At 39.3% G+C, this 19,060-nt stretch overlaps 1 protein-coding gene and 1 pseudogene across 1 annotated transcript; both read left to right on the forward strand.

Moving 5' to 3' along the window:
- The first annotated feature begins 1,305 nt into the window (after nucleotides 1-1,305).
- Nucleotides 1,306-18,065, forward strand: LOC132266355 (uncharacterized). The gene is made up of 3 exons (XM_059767210.1): nucleotides 1,306-1,608; nucleotides 1,678-2,007; nucleotides 17,868-18,065. Exons 1-3 carry the CDS (start codon nucleotides 1,306-1,308, stop codon nucleotides 18,063-18,065), a joined length of 831 nt encoding a protein of 276 aa, XP_059623193.1.
- Nucleotides 14,565-14,663, forward strand: LOC132267990 (small nucleolar RNA R71; annotated as a pseudogene).
- Nucleotides 18,066-19,060: the final 995 nt, after the last annotated feature.

A 19,060-nucleotide genomic window follows, 5' to 3' on the forward strand; every position in this document is an offset into this window, starting at 1 on the left:
ATTCGATCCAGTGTAGTTCGTGAGGAAGAAGCTTGATCGCTGAGGGTAGAATCAAGATCGGAGAAGTCACAGTTTGTTTTGCCGAATCTCGGTGAAATCATCGTTCTCGATTCGATCTGAACAATTCTGGTTTGTGCTTATTCCGGTGAGCAGTGCAGTTGAGATCTGCTGCGATTCCGGTGAATTCGGCGGGTACGCCGCTGGAATAACTTAGATTTAGCTAATCGCGGTCGGAATTCAATTAAGCTTGAATCTAGATCTAGTGTGTTCGCGTTAGCGGAGCTCAGATTTAATCAGTAATTAGCGATTGATGACTTTGCTTCGATTCGGAATGATGATCGGAGGAGAAAGCTCGAATCTATTGGAAAATGGCCAACAGTCAAAGCTCGACGAGTTGATGAATGTGATCAATGCGCTGAGAGGAGAGAACGCAGAACTGCGAGCTAGAATGGAGCGCCGTGAGGCTCTTGCAATTCTGAGGCCATCTATGACAGTAGAGGGAGTTGTGCCATCCAATGCTCTTCGTCATGATGAGTTGGAAGGAGAGCATCGCGCGGATCCTCCTCGCGAAGAGATAATGCAAGGCGATCTACCTCATAACCTCCGTTAAATCGAAGATTGGGAAGGATCTATCCACCTGGATCCACCACGTGACCGAGTCATGCGAGAAGAGGCTGCCGCGTTCAATCCAAGTCATGGAAGGTTGCTGCGAGATGAAGCAGTAGAGGTCGGTCAACGCGGAGCGTCATCACCATGGCAGAGGGGGTTTACGGAGGATAGAACGCTCGATCCACCTTACAGTCCTTCAATGGCGACCTACGATTACAGGAGTTTCGATGGGAGATTTGCAGATCCGATGGTTCCCTCGCGATTTTCAAGGGAGAATGAGGCACTTCGTTCGTCTGCAAGAACGGTTGCCTCTCCATTTACTAACGAGATCTTGAACGCTCCGAATCCAAGGAAGTTCTCCATGCCTGTGTTCATTCTGTTTAATGGAACAACCGACCCAATCAATCATATCTACCATATTCAGTTGAAAATGGCTTTGAACACGAACAACGATCCTTTGATGTGCAAGTGCTTCCCTACGAGTTTAGCTGGCCCAACACTCAATTGGTTTAAGAATTTGGCTCAAGGTTCAATTGCTAGTTTTCAAGATTTGTGTGATAAGTTTATAAGTCAATAATATGGGAATAAATGCTAGGCTAAAGATGTATCGAGCCTGTTTACAATGAAGCAGCATGAGGACGAGCAACTCTAGGCTTTTCTCACTAGGTTCAACCTTGTTAAGAGTATGGTTATGGAATGCCATCCATCAACCGCAGTTCAAGCGTTCAAGCTAGCAATGACCCGAGGGACACTTTCCATACTAGCCTGGTGGTGAACACGCCGGAGACAATGGACGAGCTAAATGAGAGAGCTGATGGTTTCGTGTGTCTGGAAGAGGAAGAGGCAGCTAATGCTAGGAAGACATCTGTCATCTCCATAGAAGAGAAGTTCAAAGCTAAGATACGGCAAAAGCAAGTTCCACCACAACGTCAAACCATCTGGAAGGCAGAGAAGAGGCCCAGAGAGGATGACTTGATTACTCCACTCAAAGTTACTTTGGTAAGACTATACTAAGAAAACAAAGATAAGTTTCGTTCCCCCTTGCCCATTAGACAACCTCTTGAACAGAGGGATCAATCCAAACATTGTGCTTTTCATAATGATTTTGTTCATCGGACTAATGAATGCAGGAACCTGAGAAGGCAAGTGGAGATGCTGATCGCTAGGGGAGAGTTTGCAGGATATGTTCAAGGGCCAGCACAAGAGCAGAATCGACCAGCTGAGCAAGTCAAGAGAAACCAAAAGCCGAACCATCATAATGCTCAGCCCGTTCGGATTATAAATGCAATCCATGGCCGACCTGAGCAGACCGTAGAATCCGAGGAATTACTCCGAACACGTCTCCAACTGATGGACAGAGGCTGCACTACCATCAAGATTGAGAGTGTGAAATTTAAGGTGAGGGCCAAGAGTTTTATATTTATAGAAGCCACTACTACCTTTCACTATAAATATAGCTAGGGCGAGTAGGGATCGTCCCAAGGGATTGTGAGGGTCGGACAAGGTTGTGGAATCGCTATTAGGGCTAGTAGGTCGAGTGATCAAACATTGGTTGGTTGGTTGGTTGATTGATTAGAGAGCAACTAAATTGAATTAAGTAATAACAAAAGAATACAACTAAGAGTAAGTATGAAAGAGAAGAGTCTTGGGGTTTAGAGATCACCACCAAGTAATGCATTTCTATACCGTTGACAAGTGACTAATAAGGGCAAATGGTGTGTTGCAATATTGGTGTGTGTGTGTTTGGTTGATTCAACAATTAAGGATGACTAGTTAAGCATGTATTGTCTAAACATCATGTGAAAGGCACAATATATCTAAGCAATGAAGCATAGATTGTCTAAACAACATGTGAAAGGCACAATAGATCAAAATAAGTCATTAATCCTTTCATTAAGCTCACAATCCAAATACAACACAAGGTTAGAGACATATGCTACTTGCATTTAAAAGCTTGGATCATCAAACAACAAGCATGGATTGTCATCCCATTTAACATTACGCTATAACTACACTACATCTACACTACTAGCATGAAAATGAACTAGGAGAGAGGCACAATCCATCAAGGAATAAGTATGAACCATCAAGAAAATCATAAGAGCATCTTTTAAGCACTATGTTTTGACAATCTCTAAATCTATAGCATTAATACACATAGACATGCATCAATAACACAAAATCTAGAGACAAGCACATGAACATCTATTATAGCATACATAGACATATGGATAGAATGAAATGATCAATTGGAAACATTAAACCATATAAATCATTGAATAAACAAGATCTATATATATCCAAGTGTCAAAACATTAATTACAACACTAATCCCTCAATAATACACAAGATTAAGATATAGAAAGCATGCTTGGGACTAACTCTAGCCCTAAGAGGATGTCTAGCCACTTATGGTGATGTTGCTCCAACCCTCAAGAGCTAACTCCATGGTTGAAATCTGTTCTTTTGTTGATGAAGAACTCCAATGGTGTCTCTAGCCTCCTCCTCTTTTCTTCTACACTAAGAATAGCCTCTAAAGTTGTATCTACCAAATGCTAAGATCTCCTTTCAAAAAGTGTATCATATTCCTTTTATAGGTAGGTCAAGTGACACACCAAATGAGCTATAGGGTCGTGCAAAGAATATTCTCTAATGATTGGATAGAGGACGGATTGAACAAGTTGGCTTTTTAACTTTTTCGCACTGGAGGGAGTTCGATCGATCGAACCTTGGACTTAGATCGATCGAACTGGCTGAGATCTATCGAACTGAGGCTGGATCGATCCAACTGGTTGAGCTTTTTGGGAAAAGACAAATCCGAGATATTTTGGGAGATATTTTTGGGAAAAGGACAAAAGTGGTTAGTGGGTGGTACAGCTGTGGATGAGATCAATCATTTGAATAAGGACAAAAGTGTTGGATCGATCGAAGGGTGGTGTTGGATCGATCGAACTTTGGACTTTTTGCTTTTGGGTCAAGGTTTGGATCTATCTTGAAGTACTGAGATCGATCAGTGTTCGATCGATCGAACCTTGAAGTTGGATTGATCAAACTTTGCTGCTTCCCACCTTTGGCTTCATTTGCTTCTTTCTTTCTCCACGTTGCTCATTTATTTATTTAATCCCAGAATTGCTTCAATTAAGCTCTTATTTGGCTGAGTTAGCTTGTTTTCGGGATAAGTGTCCAAAAATGGAAATAATACGAAATCAATCTAAAACGGTAAAGTAAGATAGATAAAGGTACTAGAATGCCTAAGCTTAAGGGGTTTAAATACGCACTTTTCAGCGCTCATCACATCCCCAAACTTAAATATTGCTAGTCCCTATCAATGAACTAGAAAATAAATGAATGAAATGAACAACTATACAAGTATGAATCTAGAAAGCAATAAATGGATAACGCCACTTTCGTAGGGAACACGATTGCACTTAGCATATGCAACAAGCCTTTTAAACCCCTAGGTTACCCCTAGTGGAAGAGTGAAGTCTCGTGAGGGTTTCCAGAAATGGTACCCACAAACATTAAGCTTATTTTTTCAAAACAGGTACCAATATTACAAACAAGCATTGGGAGAAAACTACATCAAGTATGCAATGTTTCAAATATTTCCGAGCAATCTCCCAAAATCTCAACATCAAGTAAGCAAGTATGGTCCTCCACACATTAAGAAAATGATCATGCAAATCAAAACAACTCTAGAATCCTTTTTGAGTGGATTGGCATCAAATATGTTGCTATCTTAGCCAACTAGAGAAATGATCACATCCTTACCCTCGAATTAGCACACAAATCTAGTACCGATCATCAAGACAAAAAGTGGACCTTTTATTAAAGCTTTATTGTTCTAGGTGCGCTTATTCTTTTCACTCGATTTTTTTTTTTTTTAAAAGATGGAAGCATGGTGCAATGTGTTGATCTATTAAGCTTTCTAGTGATTCATGAAGGTCGAGCGTTAGGTCAATGACTCCCAAACCAGATGGTTTTAGGGCATTAGGCATTCAAATACCCTTACGGACTTACAAGCTCAAATCAACTACGCTACAAATCAGACAACAATCATCTAATCATTTCCCACTTCTCACCATTTGGGAGAAGTCCTTACTTTTTTATTGCTTTTGCTTTTGCTCTTTTTTTTTTTTTTTTTTTTTTTTTTTTTTTTTTTTTTTTTGGTATTCAATTATTAACCTAGAGTTTGGGCCCTCCACCTTTCGACGCGAGAAGTTCAGTGCTTGATGAGGCTAAAATCCCGGCTACTTAGTGAAAAAGGGTTGTTATCCACCTTTATCAAGAATAATAGCTTTCAATGCACTACTAGCCTAATTGGGATATAACCAATTCAATAATTAACAAAGCATGTACCCCACAAATGAATGTTAGTGTGCGTCTGTGCTAGTGTAGAATACTAGGGTGAATCTCAAAATAATTACAAAATCAGGATGATGTGGACCACAAGTGCAAGCAAGATATCAATTTTTCAAAAAATTTACTCCTAAATGGCATCCATAAGGCATACAAGGAGTATTGGACTCTCAAGTTAAGTAATTTTAAAATTTTAAGCAATATAGTCCTCAAAAGATCAAAATTATAGCTAGATATAGACCAAAATATCCCTCAAATACACAAGTCATGCTCAAAATTTTGAAATTTAAAGCTAACAGTGCAAAGCACCATTCCCCCCAAACTTAAATGGCACAATGTCCTCAATGTGCAAGAGAATAAAGGAAAGAGTATACCAGTGCAACTAAGCAAGAATGATCGGGACTGAAGTATCCAAAGTGGGTGGCATGGCCCCCCCAAACCTGGGATTAACTATGGTCCTGAAAATTGGTACTTAGATAAACTCATCAGATAACAAAATGAGATAATCAGTGCACAGTGGACATGCAAGTGTAAATGGGATAATGAAATAAAATAGGGAGAGAGATATAAGGGTGGTCTTGAATATCAGGAAGTACTCTCTCACTGAAGTCACTGTGATGCACTTGATGGAGTCAAACATACAGATATGAGAATATAATATATGACATCTATAGCAAAAATAGATATATATAAAACAGATAAAGTGCAGGTACAACAGAAATATCAAAGCCGACAGACCGGGTGCAAAAATAATAGTACTGTACATTGACAAAAATATAGATCAGAGATCAGAGAGTAGAGAGGGATCAAAAGATAGAAGGAACTGTGAACTCAGGACGATGAGGTAGGACGGGTAAGTCGGGCTCCGCGGATATCTCTGGATAGATCTTGGAACATAGTCGCGACATCCGTGCAGAAGGCAGCAAAATCAACTCTATGGGCTGTAAGATCAGCTCGTATGGCAACAACAGCATCCTCAAGAGTCTGCAGGCGTACTCTAAAGCCTTGGGTCAGATCTGGAGCCTCAAGATGAATCAGAAGAAAGCTCCTGAGTCTGCTCCTGCTCGTGAATGGGAGACCCAGCTGGAGAGTACTGCTCTGCGTCATCTGCAGGGCGCTTTAAGTCAATATCTATATGCTCGGCAGCTGGATCGACTGGTGCGTCATCCGTTGCGGGATCTGCTGCTGCTACCTTAGCTGCTGCCTCAGCCTCCTCCTCAGCCTCTAGCTCCTCTGCAGCCACTATTGCGTGGTCCTGCAGTCTAGTAATAATGGTGTTGTAGCTCTTGGTCCAGTCCTTCTTTAGAAAGTGACAGGAACCTCTCTTGGGGTGCTCTTGAGGATGAATAGGGTAGCACTGGTCGATAAGAATCTGAGTGATGAGGTGGCTAAATGGGAGAGACTTAGCCCGTCTGGGCGTCTTCTTGCTAATATACTTATCGTCTAGCTTCCTCATCACGTTTCAGATGAGCGCGGGAATAGATACCCAGTGCCCGGTGTAGAAGGCATAGAGGGCTGTCAAATAATCTCCCCTCCTCTGAATCTTGTGCCCTGCCATGTAGATGTTCCGGAAGAGCACGGAATCAGTGAACCATAGGTCGTCTGGAAGGAATGTCCAGGTGGCGAAGGTCTCGCCACCGGCATGGTGACCTGTAAGAAAAACTGCCATGTCGACATAAGAAGGTCTGTATAGCCTCGAATATGTCTCCTGAAGCTCTGGAGGACAGCGGTGTAGGCAGTGGCAAGAGCGGGCTAGTGAGTCCACTGTGATAGTGATATGATGGCCATCTACAGAAGTGACCAGCTCTGCTGTGGTACAAGGGGATGGTCGGAGGTTCTGGTAGAACAACCGTACCAGCCGTGGGTAGACTGGCTCTGTGACTGGGGCAAGAATAGCTGCCAGGCCCCTCTGAATGATATCGTGGTAAGCTGATGGGGTCAGCACCGATCTGGAGAAAAAGGCCGTGTCGAACACTGACTCATGGTCGACCGCCATATATGCATATCTAGGCATGGGCCTATCACGCTCCTGAGCTGGCTGAGTTGGCTGGCGTGGTAGAGATGGTATGGGTGAATGCTCAGCTCCAGTACGTAGTGGAGATGGTGATGGTGTAAATGCAAGCGGAGCTGCAGAGGTGGATAGAATATGATCAGCCTCAGCCTCATGAGATGGTGACTGAGGTGGGGTAGCCTGTGCTGGCTCCTGCTATGCATGAGAGGGCTCTGCTGGCTCCTCTGTCCGTGGTCTGATATGGCGTTGAGGTCCATGTTGCCTGTTGGCAACTGTCTTCCTCTTAACCATGGCTTGCAAAAAGAAAAAGAAAAACTTGCAATGGGAGTTAGTGCCAAAATAAGAAATTTTAAGCACAATATAGAAACATGCATGTCAGATAAGATAGACAAAACATATATGACATGTATCTATGCAAGTGGCAGGATGTGAAGCATGCTAAACAATGTAAGTATGAAATGCATCCAATGTGAAATATCACAAGCATTGGGCATATATGAAATAGCATGAACATAAGATATGAAGAATGAAGTGTGTGTGTGAGATCTGTGAAATTCGATTGATCAGAAAATGAAGTGAGATCGATCACAAAAGTTGGATCGATCGAAAATAAGTGAGATCGATCTCACAACTTCGATCGATCTGAGACATGAGTTCGATTGATCTCTCAAGATCGATCTGAGATACAAGTTCGATCGATTAAACTGTGCGATAAATAAAAACAGTCACGGATCTGTGACTTTGGAAGTACGGGGCCCACACGAACGTGTTTGTGGGCCCATTAACATAACACATCAACAAATATCATCACCCAATCATGGCCCATCCTCCCAAAAATAGATCAAACACATATATATACATACGAAGCATATACACATATATAAACATGGAAACTCAGTGCTTCGAAGCTTCAAAAAAGGAGATTCAATCATGTGTAAAGCATGAATGTAATATATAAAGCATGTAATCATTATATCGAAGCTTAAATCATAGATGAGATCTCGGATTTTACCACAAATCGAAGGGAGAGAAGTGGATGCGAAGATTGGATGAGAAATCCGAGATAAGGGAGAGAGTGTAGCTTAGATCTCGCCGGAGATGAGGAAGATGGAGAGTGGATGCGGCGGCGATGAGGGAAACAAGGGTTTGGAGGGTTGGATTGATCTAAATGATCGATCTTGAGACCCTCCAGGTCTATTTTAAAACCATTCCCGACAGAGTTCGATCTATCGAACTTCAACTGAGATCGATCGAACTTTGATGAATTCTTCTCAAAGTGTTTTTGGATTTTTGAAATTTTTGAAAAATGCAAAACTAAAATTAAAAATTAGAATTAAAATTAAAAATTGTAAAATAAAATAAAATAGAATAAAATATTTTTGGATTTTTATTTTCATTTTTTTTAAATAAATAAAATAAACAAAATCTTTTTGTATTTTTGAAATATTTTTGAGAAATAAAATAAAATGAAAATGAAATAAAGTAAAATAAAATGAAAATATTTTTGGATTTTTGAAAATTGAAAAAGTCAAAACAAAGTCAAACAATGAAATGGAGAACTGAGATCGATCGGAACAAAAGTTTGATCGATCAGACAGAGAGCAAAAATATGCAGGTTTATGGTTCAGAAAATTGGCGAAGTGTTGGAACTTGAAGATCGATCGAACTTGGAAGTTGGATCGATCGAAGAAGTTCAGATCGATCTTGGAATGTTTCGATCGATGAGACAGAGAGCTGAAATATGCAGGTTTATGCAGGCTCAAAATTTTTCTAAGTGTTGAATCATGAGATCGATCGAACTTTGAAGTTGGATCGATCGAAGGTCTCCTGATCGATCTAAGAATAAGTTTGAACGATGGGATAGAGAGGTGATTTGGATGTAGGTTTCTGTAGGTCAAATTTTTTTCTAAGTGTTGGATGCAGAATGGAGTTCAATTGATCGAACTCAAGTTTGAGATCGATCGAACTATGCAGAATACTCAATAATAACATGAAAGCTCATGCAATCCTCACCAAAGTTCCTTTCAATGCATATGAAAACCAAAAACAAGTATCTAGACTTCGCAAGAAATGAAATTTAAGATAGAAATGAGGGAGGAATAGGGTTTTGACGCCCTACGAAATGTTTTTGCTAGTCTTTAACGTCTCTAGCAAGACATTGGGCTCTTTTAGCTCGGATCAAAGATCTTGTAATGCATCCCCTCCTTGTTGGGGTGATAGATGCTTTGAATTCCACCCAACAAATGGTTCTTTGAAGAACTTGTTGGATTAAGTTCAAAAGAAACTTTTGATCCTTTGTCTATGCAATCACAACCTTTGGGCTTCCATGCCCTTTCAAAGCAAGAATTTGAAACAACACTTTGAGAATGCAGGGTTGAAGATGATCCCTTTGAAGATTTGGTCTTACATAAAAGCTCATTTTCTTGACATTGAAGATCATGACATTTATCTACAACATTAACTTCTCCTTCATATTTGTCAAATGAATTGGGTATGGGATTAAAGATATTCAACTTCACCTTCATGTTGCCAAATGAGATCTTCATTATCCCCGTCCTACAATTGATGTTGGCATTAGCGGTTGCCAAGAAAGGACGGCCAAGGATAACGGGAATTTGACTTTTAGGATTGGGGATCGGTTCCATGTCTATGACAACGAAATCAACTGGTAAGAAGAATTTGTCAATCTTTATCAATATGTCCTCAATTATACCCCTAGGCTTCTTAATGGATCGGTCGGCAAGTTGCAAAACTACCAACGTCGGTTTTAATTCCCCTAGGCCCAATTTTACTTAAACCGAGTATGGAAGAAGGTTAACACTTACTCCTAAGTCAAAAAGTGCCCGATTAATGATATGATCACCAATAATGCATGATGTAGTGGGTGAACCGGGGTCCTTAAACTTTGGAAGAGTGTTATGTTGCAAAATTGAGCTTACTTGCTCGGTCAAAACCACTTTTCTTGGTGCTTGGCTCTTGTTCTTCCGCTTTTGGGTGCACAAGTCTTTCAAGAATTTGGCATAAGCCGAAATTTGCTTGATTGCATCCAAAAGTGGAAGATTAACTTTCACTTGCCTAAACATTTCCATAATTTCATTGGTTTTTGCCTTTTGCTTTTTCTTTGAAATGGATCCTTTTAAGGCATCCAGAAATGGAACTTTTGGTTCAAATACTTTTTTAGAATTTTCTTTTGAACTCTCTTCAACACAAGAAGTTTTCAAATCACTTTGTTTCAAATCATTTTTCAGCAAAACTTTTTCAACATCATTTTTCAAAACTTCTTTTTTAAACACATTTTTCAAGACTTTCTCATTCACAAGATCATGTATATGCAATGAAGGAGGAATGGGATGTGAAACGGGACGGGTGACAACTTGAGGTTGCACCGGTTGACTCTCTTCATTGGACATTTCTACTTGATTGTCCACAATCCTACCACTCCGCAAGGTAGTCACCGCATTAATATGTTCAATGGTGTGGCCTTCCGATGAGGAATGGGTTTCCACAACACATTGTTGCTTTGGTGGGGCATTAATAGGCATCTTTCCCTTCTCTCTTGCATTGAGAGTGCTTGCTATTTGCCCTACTTGGGTTTCTAGCTTCGCAATAGATTGAGAGTGAGAATGAAGTAATTGTGTGTTAGCCTCTAAAGTGCCCAAAGCATTCAAAACTTTTTCTTCAAAGGCGGGACTTCTAGTATTTCCTTGGGAATAAGATTGGTTGGGAAAATGAGAATTAGCAAATTGATTCCCTTGTGATTGATAAGGTCTATAACCTTGGGATCCTTGGTTTTGAAGTGGAGGTGGAATGTACTTCCCTTGAAAACTGCCTTGGGAAGGGTGATACCCCTCGATTCTAGAGCTACGGGTGATCAAGTCCGGGCACAGATCCGAGAGATACCAAACAATTAATATGTAAACAAGCAAGAATAAAACTGAATTAAGAATAAAAGAATAATGCGCTGAAAGAAAACTGAAATAAAAATCCTCCAACCTTAAATAATAAATTAATATAATTAAAATCCGTACAACTCGGGAATCCACTTAGTGGACCCCTAATCCCAAATCCTTAAATAAATTTATAGAATTAAAAATCCAAAACCAAAATAAAAAGGTAGTCCTATGTAAGTGGAATAGTGAGTGTCTGTATCTGCATCCATACGATCAAGCTCTAAGCCTCGTACTGGCGAACACCTGAAAAAATAGGAGTGGGTTAGGCCCACATGTAAGTTCCAATTTACTACAATCCGTATATAAACCCGATACGCAGATACATCCTAAATAGCTCAACAATAGCTAAAGTAGTCCATATAGATATAAGTATACACTATAGGACGTTCGCTAGTCCAGTAGGTCTGTCTCAGCCTGAGTAGAGATATCATGCAAATCACATATAATGTGGTCATGTGTACCTAGACCTATCAGGGAACAACACCTATGTCCAGTTATCCATCCTAGGCGATATACGCACCCTAACCGTGATCAAGAGACTCAAGCTCGTATCACGGTACCATAAATATATATATAAATTCCTTTCTAAGATTGAAAAATAAAGTAACCATCCATTATGTCATTCAACTGTTTTAGTTGACAGGACATGCATCCATGTAGGAGTTAACTGTTTTAGTTAATCCATTCCGTATGTATGATTGGGTTGGAATTAGCGTTTTGATCTAATCCGTCCCTCCGTATGTCACCGTCCCATACCGGTACATATAATGCAAATGATCCAATAAATGATGAACACACATTTAGACATCAAATCCATCCAGAAATAAATATAATAGAAATCTGATATATGTAAGGTACTATTACACATCCAGTATAATCATAAGTCCTCCTTTTTAAATTGTTAAAGTAATAATGAACAATTTAAACCATCCGTATCCATATAATTGACAAAGCCGAAACTATAATCGTTTATCAATTAAAATCCATCCAATCATATAATGGAAATCAGAATATATAAATTGAACACATTATACCAAATCCCCCAACTTCTTTCATCCTCTTCCATTTAGTCTGCTCAAACATATTTAGCAATTTAAGCTTTTACCATCCCTGACAGCATGCAATCTATTATGTAAATTTCATGATGTCCCTCTGATCCTCCATTATAAATCCAGAGTATTGTATAATGAATACTCAGAAGTATAAGCTACGCATAATAAATAAAATTTCAAAAGCATTTAGTTTGCTAACATAATAATTAGTAGTTACCACTTCCATACTCCCTGACGGCATTCACTTTAGTATCCATGTTTCATGATATCTAGGACTACAGCAGAAAACAACATCCCTGGGATTTCCATACATTATATATTTCATTTATATAACCTCACAAAACAACTTTTATTTTAGTCCGTTTAATTTACTAGTACCACACTAGAAATTAACCCTTCCACATTCCTTGACTGCATGCTTAATTAATAATTAAAAGTCATGACATCCACTCCCATAGCCTCAACCAATAATTCTAGGTCATTTAATAAATTAAATACATCATTTTAAAACCTCTCCATTAAATTTGCTTAAATATCACGACAAGCAATTTAATTTCTTCCAAGCTGTAAACCGCATGTGAATTTAATTTTAAATCCCATATTGATCAAGTTCCTAACATGAATTAATCATTCTTGGGTATAATTAATCATTCTTGGGTATAATCCTATTTAATTACATCATTCAAATCCATCCAACCAAGTTTAAACACACACTGGAGCCCTAAAATCACAAAAAATCCACGTACTGGGCACTTTATAAAATTGGAGCTGCCTCCAATTTTAGGTTGAGCCGGCTCCACCCATATTGGAGCCGCCTCAACATCTTGTGGAGCCAGCTCCACTTCAATGGAGCCGCCTCCATTGAAGTATGGAGCCGCCTCCACTTCCCCAGCCTCCGTTTTTCACTCTCTACTTCCTCTGTTCTTCGTCTTTGCTTCTGGCGGAAATTCCAACTGTCTGTTTTAAGTTTCTTAAGGATTTTAAAGGTTCAATTTAAGCCCAAATACTCCTAGAAACTTCTCCAATTCCATTATGAATTACTTGACATAGGCTAAAACTATGAACGCAACAGTTTATGTTTTCTCCGTTTGTCTTCTTTGCGTCCGGCGAAGTTCAACTCTCCGTTCTAGAATTTTTCTTACATTCCTAGGGTTCAATTCAAGTTCATTCAATCCTAGAAACTCCTCAAATTCTCTTGTGAAAAAATTGACAAAAATTTAAACCAAAAACACAACAGTTCATAATTTCAAAAGCGAACAGGGTTTAAAATTGTACAGAGACTCTATCACGCATAAACATCCATTTTAATAATTAAATTAGATTCCTGGAGACTATAGAGAATGCACAAAACACAAGTTTACAGGAAGAAGATAGAATGAAACTTGCCTTTAGATTCCGGTTTGAAATCTTCACCGCCGTCTATGGAGTTTCCGACGAACGGACGACTACCAGCAACCTTCCTACTGCTCCAGTTATATTCCACCATCAACCTCTTCCTTCCTCTGTGGCACACTTTCAGTCTATAGCTAAAAGCTCTCTGTATTTTCCCCTCAAACCTCTCTGTTTCTCTCTTCTCTAGTTTTCCTCTACTTTTCCTCTCAAGATACTATGTCGTGAATAGGGTTTGTAACCTAGCAGACCCTACTGTCTTATATATATATAGGTTCCTTCTAAACCCTAATCCTAATCCCAGTCCATTAATACATCGGTTACCCCATTATACATAAATTAAACCCTAAACATAATTATAAATACACACACATAAATACTCTAAGCTACCAAAAATACACGTCAATTAAGTCACTAATAATCAAATAATTAAATCACAAATACACTAATTTAAATTAAAACACATAACCCATTACAATTAAATAATTAAAGTAAAACAAATAAATAATTCACAATTAATCAATTACGCAAATAATAAAATAAATAACAATTTCAAATGCACATAAATCAAATAATCAATTAATCAATTAAAATGCATATAAAATAAATAAATAAATAAATTCCAGTTATATCCTTTTGAGAATTAGGGGTGTTACAGTTTGTGCCCTCTCCTTTGTTTTTTCAAGAGAAATTCGGATGATTCCTCCAACTTGGATTATAGTGAGTACCATAAGGATTGTTCCCTTGGTTCACAAAAGCTGCATTGACTTGTTCATTAGGTTCATTTTGCACTTGTCCGTGAGGACAATAAGAAGTAGAATGAAGAACACTAGAACAAGTCATACATGTTTCATTTGATGCATGATGAGAATGGTTAGGGAAGGAAGATACTTGATTCGCCGAGTTTTGGTTAATAAAAAATTGATCAAACCTTTGAGATAAAGACTTCATTTCGGCGACTATTTCATTTGAATGGTCAACTTGATGTAAGCCAACACTCTTCCTACCTTGTGAATTTCTACCATTCTTGGATGATAATGTTCTATGCAAAGAATTTCCACTCATGCTCTTATAAAGACGCACACGTCATCCTCATGCCTATCAATGTATGAGCCACCCATGGAAGCATCAACCATACCCTTATAGTTGTCTGATAAGCTCTCAAAGAAATATTGAACTAATTGCCATTTGGGCATGTCATGATGTGGACACTTTCTAAGCAACTTATTGAAGCGTTCCCATGCCTCATGAAACGTTTCTCCATCACCATGTGAAAATTCTCGAATTGAGGTTCTCATGGCATTGGTCTTTGAAACCGGATAGTACTTCTTCAAGAACTCTTGTTGCATTTCTGCCCAAGAAGTGATTGAAAAAGGCCTAAGATTGTTAAACCAATACTTTGCCTTGTCTTTTAAGGTGAATGGAAAAAGTTTGAGTCTTAAGACCTCTTCCGGCATGTCCGTATATTTTACGGTGGAACATACTTCAAAAAACTCATCCAAATGCTTGTAAGGTTCTTCACTTGGAAGTCCATGATAGTTAGGAAGCATTTGAATGGTTTGTGGCTTAATTTCATAATGATGTGCTCTAAATGGAGGCAATTGGATCCATGTAGGTGCATTATACTCATTAGGCACATAATGGTCTCTTAAAGCAAGAGGTGGATTAGCTACTTGAGGTGAAACATGAACACCTTGGTTTTGAATTCCTTGATTGATGTGGGAGGTTGTGAAGTATACATTAGCCTTGGCATTCCATATGGAGCTTGGCCTTGTTGTTGTGGTGGTTGGTGAATGTATGGCCTAGGCATGCCTAATGGTACTTGTATGTTCTCATTGTGCACATTAGGATGAAGGATACCTTATTGGTCTATGTGACCAAGGTCCTCAACATGATCATTATTATGGTCATCCATTGATAGATTGGTTCTATTTGAATTTCCTCTTCCTCTAGGATTTCTAATTACGGATTCAAGATGCAAATCAAGAGGGACAAGAGTTGGTCTCAATGAACGACGTCCATGCATGCATAATGTAAAACACAACAAGCACAAAGAATGACAAACACTATGCCTTCACAACAATTTCAATGAAACTTCCTCCACAAACATTTAATTCATACTCCCATGCTTTAACAACAATGATGTAAAGAACAATTAATAACAAGCCTCCACGCGGGCCGACGATTTAACTAAGGGATTGAGTAAAGAAAGTCTTACAAAGGTCCTTTAGCACTTCAACTCCAAATTTAAAGCTTAGCTTACCAAATTTTTAGAATTTTTAGCTTTTTTCCTTGCTTGTTTAGCTTGAATGCTCCTTTGCTTGCTTCCTCTCCAACAATGCACCTTGTCAAGTAAGAACAACACAATAAGTAACCAAAAAGAAAAATAAAAGTACAGTAAAGACATGATCAAAAGAGTACTAATCCTAATTGATTCCACAAATCCGACGTTGCCAAATCAAATCGATTAATCCCTGGCAATGGCGCCAAAAACTGATGAACGGAGGTCGCACTACCACCAAGTTTGAGAGTGTGAAATTTAAGGCGAGGGCCAAGAGTTTTACATTTATAGAAGCCACTACTACCTTTCACTATAAATATAGCTAGGGCGAGTAGGGATCGTCCCAAGGGATTGTGAGGGTCGGACAAGGTTGTGGAATCGCTATTAGGGCTAGTAGGTCGAGTGATCAAACAATAGGTTAGTTGGTTGATTAGAGAGAAACGAAATTGAATTAAGTAATAACAAAAGAATGCAACTAAGAGTAAGTAAGAGAGAGAAGAGTCTTGGGGTTTAGAGATTACTACCAAGCAATGCATTTCTATACCGTTGACAAGTGACTAATGAGGGCAAATGGTGTGTTGCAATAATGGTGTGTGTGTGTTTGGTTGATTCAACAAGCAATGATGACTAGTTAAACATGTATTGTCTAAACATCATGTGAAAGGCACAATATATCTAAGCAATGAAGCATATATTGTCTAAACGACATGTGAAATGCACAATAGATCAAAACAAGTCATTAATCCTTTCATTAAGCTCACAATCCAAATATAACACAAGGTTAGAGATATATGCTACTTGCATTCAAAAGCTTAGATCATCAAACAATAAGCATGGATTGTCCTCCCATTTAACACTACGCTACAACTACACTACATTTACACTACTAGCATGAAAATAAACTAGGGGAGAGGCACAATCCATCAAGGAATAAGTATGAACCATCAAGAAAATCACAAGAGCATTCTTTTAAGCACTATGTTTTGACAATCTCTAAATCTATAGCATCAATACACATAGACATGCATCAATAACACAAAATCTAGAGACAAACACATGAACATCTATTATAGCATACAAGACATATGGATAGAATGAAATGATCAATTGGAAGCATTAAACCACATAAATCATTGAATAAACAAGATCTATATATATCCAAGTGTCAAAACATTAATTACAACACTAATCCCTCAATAATACACAAGATTAAGATATAGAAAACATGCTTGGGGCTAACTCTAGCCCCAAGAGGATGTCTAGCCACTCATGGTGATGTTGCTCCAACCCTCAAGGGCTAACTCCATGGTTAAAATCTGCTCCTTGTTGATGAAGAACTCCAATGGTGTCTCTAGCCTCCTCCTCTTTTCTTTTACACTAAGAATAGCCTCTAAAGTTGTATCTGCCGAATGCTAAGATCTCTTTTCAAAAAGTGCTTTATATTCCTTTTGTAGGTAGGTCAAGTGACACACCAAATGAGCTAGGGTTGTGCAAAGAATATTCTTTAATTATTGGATAGAGGATGGACTGAACAAGTTGGCTTTTTAACTTTTTCGCACTAGAGGGAGTTTGATCGATCGAACCTTGGACTTGGATCGATCGAACTGGCTGAGATCCATCGAACTGAGGCTAGATCGATCCAACTGGTTGAGCTTTTTAGGAAAAGGCAAATCCGAGATATTTTAGGAGATATTTTTGGGAAAAGGACAAAAGTGTTTAGTGGGTGGTACAGCTGTGGATGAGATCAATTATTTGAATAAGGACAAAAGTGTTCGATCGATCGAAGGGTGGTGTTGGATCGATCGTACTTTGGAATTTTTGCTTTTGGGTCAAGTTTTGGATCTATCTTGAAGTACTAAGATCGATCAGTGTTCGATCGATCGAACCTTGAAGTTGGATCGATCGAACTTTGTTACTTCCCACCTTTGGCTTCATTTGCTTCTTTCTTTCTCCACTTTGCTCCTTTCTTTGTTTAATCCCAGAATTGCTTCAATTAAGCTCTTATTTGGCTGAGTTAGCTTATTTTCGGGATAAGTGCCTGAAAATGGAAATAATACGAAATCAATCTAAAACGGTAAAATAAGATAGATAAAGGTACTAGAGTGCCTAAGCTTAAGGGGTTTAAATATGCACTTTTCAGTGCTCATCACCAAGCACAAATGAAAAGACGTATAGGTAGTGTCAACAATCTGCACTAACAAAACTCAATAACGCAGATAAGGCTTGATAAAACAGACTTGATGCGAGTCCAGATTCCTCATGAGGACCCCTTGGTTGTAAGTTTGACAGTGGCTGAGTGTTTGGTACGAAGAGTGTTGATTGATCCGGGGAGTAGTGCGAATATCATGCCTAGGATCACATTTGATCGGATGGAAATCAGTCCAGAGGAGCTGAAGTCCGCTGTTGGGGTTTGATGGCAAACGAGTTGAACCGATCGACACAGTGGAATTGATGGTTCGAGAAGCTAAAAGGAGCCTTGTTGAAAATTTTGTGGTGGTGGAGATCCATCCCTCATACAATCTGTTGATGGGGAGGGGGTGGATTCATAGGGTAAAGGGGGTCCCCTCGACCCTATACCAATTGATGAGATGCCTAAGTCTAGACGGGAGTAAGGTGATAGATATCCATGGGGATCAGGTCGCAGCAAAAGAGTGTTACTCGGTAACTCTGAAAGCCGTAGAGAAAGGAAAAGCTCCTATCCGATCTGATGGTGCGCAATACCAATTACAGAAGCCTCCCCTCAGCAAAAACAGGGAGGAGGAGCTTCCGGTGCTGACCGAGGAACCTCTGGTTGATGTACAAATTGATCGTCTGAGGCTAGACCGAACCACAAAGGTAGGCTCAGGGTTTGCCGAGGGAGAGAAGTGCCAATTGATTGATTTCCTCTCCCAGAATGCCGATGTATTTGCTTGGAGCCATTCGGACATGCCGGGGATCGACCTTACTGTTTCTTATCATTCCCTTAATGTAGACCCCAACGTCAAGCCTATTAGGCAGAAGCAGAGAAGATTTGCTCCGGAGCGTAACCAGATCATCGCCGATGAGGTTAATCGATTGTTAGAAGTGAGGTTCATTAGAGAGGTACAATACTCGATCTGGCTGTCAAATGTGGTTGTGGTGCAGAAGAAGAATGGGAAATGGAGAGTTTGTATTGATTTTACCAATCTGAATAAGGCTTGCCCGAAGGATAGCTTTCCACTTCCAAAGATTGATCAAAATGGTGGAGGCTACGACAGGATATGAGCGGTTAACTTTTCTAGATGCCTATTCAGGCTACAATCAAATCCCAATGGATCCGAACGAAGAGGAAAATACTTCTTTTGTCACTGAACGAGGGATCTATTACTACAAGGTTATGCCGTTCGGATTGAAAAATGTCGGGGCTACGTACTAAAGATTGGTTAATAAG

The sequence above is a fragment of the Cornus florida genome, unplaced genomic scaffold (genome assembly GCF_030987335.1).
Source record: "Cornus florida cultivar Cherokee Brave unplaced genomic scaffold, ASM3098733v1 CherokeeBrave_3.0.0_Hap2_Chr07, whole genome shotgun sequence".
Taxonomy (NCBI): Eukaryota; Viridiplantae; Streptophyta; class Magnoliopsida; order Cornales; family Cornaceae; genus Cornus; species Cornus florida.

Bases quoted from the DNA above. Each gene is read 5' to 3' on its own strand.
- LOC132266355 (XM_059767210.1), top strand. From the start codon at position 1,306: ATGCCATCCATCAACCGCAGTTCAAGCGTTCAAGCTAGCAATGACCCG. The intron at 1,609-1,677 runs GTAAGACTATAC...CCTCTTGAACAG, and splicing joins CTCCACTCAAAGTTACTTTG to AGGGATCAATCCAAACATTG. The intron at 2,008-17,867 runs GTGAGGGCCAAG...TCAATAACGCAG, and splicing joins TTGAGAGTGTGAAATTTAAG to ATAAGGCTTGATAAAACAGA.